This window comes from Leguminivora glycinivorella, chromosome 5, assembly GCF_023078275.1.
Source record: "Leguminivora glycinivorella isolate SPB_JAAS2020 chromosome 5, LegGlyc_1.1, whole genome shotgun sequence".
NCBI classification, from domain to species: Eukaryota; Metazoa; Arthropoda; class Insecta; order Lepidoptera; family Tortricidae; genus Leguminivora; species Leguminivora glycinivorella.
In genome coordinates, this window is record NC_062975.1 from 23,224,033 (window position 1) to 23,230,032 (window position 6,000).

General features: G+C 33.4%; 1 protein-coding gene across 1 annotated transcript in view; it reads left to right on the forward strand.

Moving 5' to 3' along the window:
* Positions 1-882, forward strand: part of LOC125226163 (cardioacceleratory peptide receptor-like) — a 233,801-nt gene extending 232,919 nt beyond the window's left edge. Inside the window, 1 exon segment of the mRNA XM_048130067.1 lies at positions 32-882. Within this exon segment, the coding sequence (XP_047986024.1) occupies positions 32-124 (93 nt within the window). The 3' untranslated portion in view covers positions 125-882.
* Positions 883-6,000: the final 5,118 nt, after the last annotated feature.

The window sequence follows — 6,000 nt, forward strand, 5'->3', positions numbered from 1 at the left end:
TTGACTAAGTGCTTTATTACGGTCTTTTCAGTCGCTGAACCGCACGCGAAGCAGCAGCGTATCCCGAGCGATCCATAGCGACCGACGCACACAACTACTTGTGTTGACTACTGTACGTGACTGACGACTAACTGACACTGACGACGTATTGCTGTAGATAACATGTATTTTAAAATAAGTACACATAATACAGTGAGTTGTATTGTATGCGTAGCGTATGGCGTGATACATTGCGACCGACGCATGCAACTTACATATGTATATTGACGACCGTACGGGACTGACGACTAAAGCCCCCCATTCACGGTACGATTCATCGCTTCGATCAATCGGACAAAGACATCACATATCATACACGAAGCGATTAATCATAACGATCGATCGCCCCGTTACTCGAACGACACGGAATAATAAAGTCAGTAGGTAAGTATGAGATAAAAATAGAATCGTTGGTCGCAAGCGGCCACACACTTTCGAACCATTGTTGCGATATTCATGATTGCACGGGATTATGTTGCGATTCGCGATCAAGTAAATCGTTAACGATATTGAAATACACTGTCGATCGGCCATTTCGATTAATCTGTTACGACGGATCGCACAGGTGAATCGTACCGTGTATGGAGGGCTTATGTCTATTGCTGTAGATAACATGACAAAATTGATAATATGTCGACTAACTGACATTGACAACTCTGTTCTGTAAATAATAATCGCTGTGGCGCGATTACTAGTTACCTACCCCCCAAATTGTACGCTTTCTGTCATGTTAGATCACATCACAAACATTGACTGGCGTCCTAGAATTTCTACTACTGAAAGATGTTGAAATACATACATATATTTAAAAAAATAGCAGAAAAACTGACATAGGTAACACTTTCAATTGTGTCGCTTAACTTCAAACTTGGGTAAATCCATTCTGCTATAAGGTTGAATATATAAAAAATATTATATTTATCTGAAAGGTAATCAACTTTATAGCCGAATTTACCCAGGTTTGAAGTTAAGCGACACAATTTTAATATTTGTATTCTTGTTAATGGTAATACGATATGCATACGTCAATCAAAATAATAATTCCACAATTTGAAAAATGTTTTTCTTTATAGAACAAAAACATTACGTATTTTTACTAGATAGAAATTATGCTAGTATTTCTATTTTTGTTGCTAACTACTAGATTATTCAGCTCTTAGAAATTTGGAATAGATAAGGTTAGGTTATGTGTAAAGAATGTTTGTACATTATATCTTGAAATAATACATTGTTAGACTGGCGTATATAAATGCATAGTAAATGTAGTAAGTACTTAAATTAGGTATATAATAAATATAAATATATTATTTTCTTACTATGGTTGTTTGTTGTCTAGGTACTTAATAATTATTTATTATATTCATGTATTCTTGGAAGAATTAAGAGTATCTTTACTTTTTAACTTTTTTTTTTACATCAGGGGCTCATTTATCAAAACTGAAAGTTACAAAGCGGAAGTCTCTTTCTAACTTGTTATATTAGACATTGACTACCACTTGTAAATTGTAACCGGTAGCTTCAGGAAATGGGCCCAGGATAGTAGTTTTTAAAAGTTATTTTAAATGTTTATATTGCTATTTCTCATGAAATATTAATTTATTAAATTAAGAGTTATATTCATTGTTATTGATCTGGTTTAGTTTTACTGTGTTTAGTTACTACTACTACTATTTTAACGAACAGATTTTTACTGCAAATTTGGCTTCATGATTTTTTATGTTTACAGTTAAATAACCTGTAGCTGAAAAACTATAATTTCTCTTTTATGCTATTTTTTTTGTTCAGGGTATGTAACTTCAATGTTTATAATTTGTCTGAAATACGTATAATTATGTAAATGGAAAACAAAATAAATCGATTTCCTAACTACGACGAGATTATGTGCCTACTTTAAGATTTCCTAATTTAGTCATCATAATCAATCACAAATCACCTAGATAACAATTTGTAAACTTAAATGATAATAACTACCTGACATTTACCCCCTCATTCATAAAAAAAATTATGAACTGGCCCCGTAGCCGAATAGCATTTCTGCGACGCGAAACGAAAGCAAAAAGGTAGTCTGGCTCTGTCGCGCCAAATACGCAAGAGCGATAGAGATAGATAGCTACGAAAGAGATATTATCGTGAGCGTTTCTCGCGTTTGTGCATTCGGCAACGCACACTGATTAGTTAAGAAGTGTTTTGTCCCTTTCTCACAAATACATAATTCAACATGACAGATTATTGACAAAAGATAGCTTATTCCAGCGTAGAAGCTTATTTAAGGTTTATAAAGCGTTTATGAATAACAACATTAGTATTTTACCAAAGATGACTTATTTAATAGAAGTTATATACTTTTTTGTTATTATTGATTGATTGAGAACATTAATGATGGTATCTTGCATTTAAAATGTTAGTAAGTAGGTACTATCAGCTGCAAAAGTGGATGGAGAAATTATGAATGAATTCATTAATAAATTCGCCATGCACTTTTGCAGCGGATAGTACCTATGTAGATGGTTTTAATAAAACAATTTTTTTTTTAATACTACGTCGGTGGCAAACAAGTATACGGCCCGCCTGATGTAAAGCGGTCACCGTAACCTATGGACGCCTGCAACTCAAACAGTGTCACATGCGCGTTGCCACCCCATTAGAAACTTGTACATTCCCTTTTGCTGTGTTAAGTACACAGCAAAAAGGAGGTATTTACTTTTAATGATTAAAAACATTACCTATATTTTACATAGTTTCACTAGTCAATGCAGCATTTATTTATTTTACTAATAATTTAATTAAAATACCTACTCTAAGTTATTTATTGCAATGAATTTCTTTTAATATTTAGGTTTAGTTATGGCCGAATTATATTTATAAAAAAAAAATATTTCGGAAAGAACGGACTTAGATTTGCTCCTGAGTTCCAGTGAAATGTTTAGTATCTTTGATTATTTTTGTTTTTGTTTAGTTACTACTTGAAAAAAAACAAACGTTTGTTATAATTATGTATTAATCAACTCATTTTTTGTGTTGGATACTTTAGGTTAATCAGTATTGTTGTGACAAAATATATTTAGGTAGATTATAAGTAAATCATTAAACATAACTACGTAAATTAATATTTTTTATTGTTTGGATCATTCAAAAATAAGTATACTTAATTATGTTTGGAAGAGCAGCTGTGTCATTAGTTTTGATGTATTTTTTTATAGGTAATAATAATAACCATGAATATTTTTTTTTTTTTTTTAATTTATTTCTAATAACACTATAAAGATGCTTACTGCTACAATTTCGCCAAACCAAAGTTTAACGGCGAGGTTATGCACTCTTATATTAAATACTTATAACTATTCATTAACATGCACCATCAGTTAATACAAAACTAACCACTAACAGTTGAATTTGGAGGACACGTAACATGTCAACAGATCCAGTCATATCCTATGCTACAATCTACATTAGGTATGTATGCACGTAGGTTGTTTACATCTTACGCCGCCTCCCAAGAGCATAGTATACTAAAGCTACTTATTGATTAATGTATCTATGTTCTTTAAACTAACACTGAAATGATCTAAATGAGAGTATCTAATAGGAACTTTTTTACTCTGTTTTTAAAGACTACTTTACTACTACTATTGTTACATGATTCTTCAAGGAAAACATTGTTAAAAATTCGGGGTGTCAGGTAACTGCGCGTTCTCTTCCCGTAATAGTTACTAGCCAAAGGTTCAACATACTTTTGAATAGTCGTATCTCTTAAACTACGGGTATATAATTTAGGCTTTTTAAAATCAGTTTTTTTAAATTGGTCCGTTGCTATTAGGTACTTTATTTTTTCATGCACCGGCAAGATTTCCATTTTTTGGTATAAGACTTTATAGTTTCGGTTGCACTGTTCTAATATTTTATTATCCATGAACTTTAAAAATGTACAAAGTAATTTAAAAATCTTACCTCCATACTTTTTAGGTAATTATCAAATTGTAATATCATGTAATGAATCTGTAAAGTAAAAAAAAGTATAGTTTAGAAATAAAGTTATTTCTTGTAGATGACTATTGCTTAAACAAAGAGAGAAAAAAGATGTTGTCTAATCATATTTTTGTACGAAAGTCCGAGTTTGTCTATACCTACACATTAAAAATGTATTTAAAGCTATTTATAAAAATCAGTCTATAAGTCATTGTATGGTAAATCATGTATGTTTCGGAATAAAAATGTTATAAACATGTGTTTAATCATTTTTCATTGAACCTATTGAACCTAAAAACGAATTATAAAATGGTAGGTATTGTTTTGGATTTGATGAAGGACCAGGCAGAAAAAAAATCGTAAACTAGAACATTCCTTTGCTAATCCGCGAATTGATAACGTGCAAGTCAATCAGTGTTAACCCGTTATACTTACTTGCGTATTTTTGACATGCAATTAATTTTCCCACCCTCCCACCGCATAAATATAACAACGCAAATAAATATAACAACCCACCACCAAAAATACAAAACTCGACACGTGTTTCGCATCTCTACGAGTCATCCTCAGGAGCTGTTCAACTGGTCAGTTGCGGAACTTCGGACCGTCAACATCAGCTCCTCAGGATGCCTCGTAGAGAGGCGAAATACATCATATTAAAGATAAAAAAACAGCCGAAATACATACAAAGAGTTTTTAGTGACGACAACATCACTACACTTCATGTTTGAACTTTGTTTTGCAACGCCATCTGCTGAGAATCAAAGAAACCTATCTGCGTACCTTTCCTGGGAATGTGACTAAAATTCGGTGGCGCCTTTTCGCTGGGGTTTTAGAGCTTTCTTGCTAGAGGGCGCTTACTTGAACATTTCTCACGGTTCTGTATCATTTTAGATTTTTTTTTCATGTACTAAATTGTGCAAAACAATATTACACAATAGGGCAACAGGTTTAGGTGTTATTAAAGCAAGACACAAAATTTCACGAGAATCGGTTGAAAATTGCGACGCGTAGATTATAACATCTGGACATACAAGAAACAATCAAGTTAAATCGTAGAAAATAGTTACGCCGTGTGCCGTCAACATAAATTAAATTAAAACTACATCATTATTTACATATAGGTATTATACAATTATAAATACCTGCAATTGAGGCAGCCCAAACGCACTGTTTTTACTACAATAGGCCTAGCACATGATGGCCGCGGGAGTATGTCGCCGCGAGATAGATGCCACGTCTTCTTCTAACTGTATTAATGACATAAGGACGGGTAGTCTATCTCGCGGCGACATACTCCCGCGGCCGTCATGTGCTAGGCTTACAGACGTCATATTTAAAGATTTTACTTCAACAACAACAACTTTAAATATAATTAAATAAATGCAATTTCAGTTCACATTTGCGTGAAAAAAAAAACAAAAGGCGCACGACATGACCATAATTTATTTTCTCAGTGGCCAGTGGGCGCGGTTGGGTGGTGCGGTCGGACATGCAAGTTGGCCACGTCCCATGTTACTACAGTCATGTCGTAACTTCAAAGGTTCAAAGGGCCGTATGCACTGTAAAACGTCGACATCTTTGGTCGTCATACACTTGCGAAGACGGAATTCGTAGGTAACTCGTGTCGATGTGAAACACTCCTCAAGTCGAATTGTCTTTTTTCCCCACGTAACACTATTTTTGATGTTTCCGAGCAATCCGAGGTATTGTCCCTTGTTCACTCATTTGACAGGAAAGTTAATGGTAGGTGACAGGTAATATGAGTTATTTCCTGATAGAGCTAGATGGTCAGGAAAATAGAATATGTAATTTACACATTTATGAATGTTTAGTGCTAGGTCATTTTCATGTTGTCTTTTACCGATTCAAACGAAAATTCACGCCTACATATTTGATTTATTTTGAAATGCCACTAAAATTGATTTAGATACAGACCTACAAAACTTAAACTACATGAAATTAAAGAAATGCTGCTTTATTCACATGAAAATT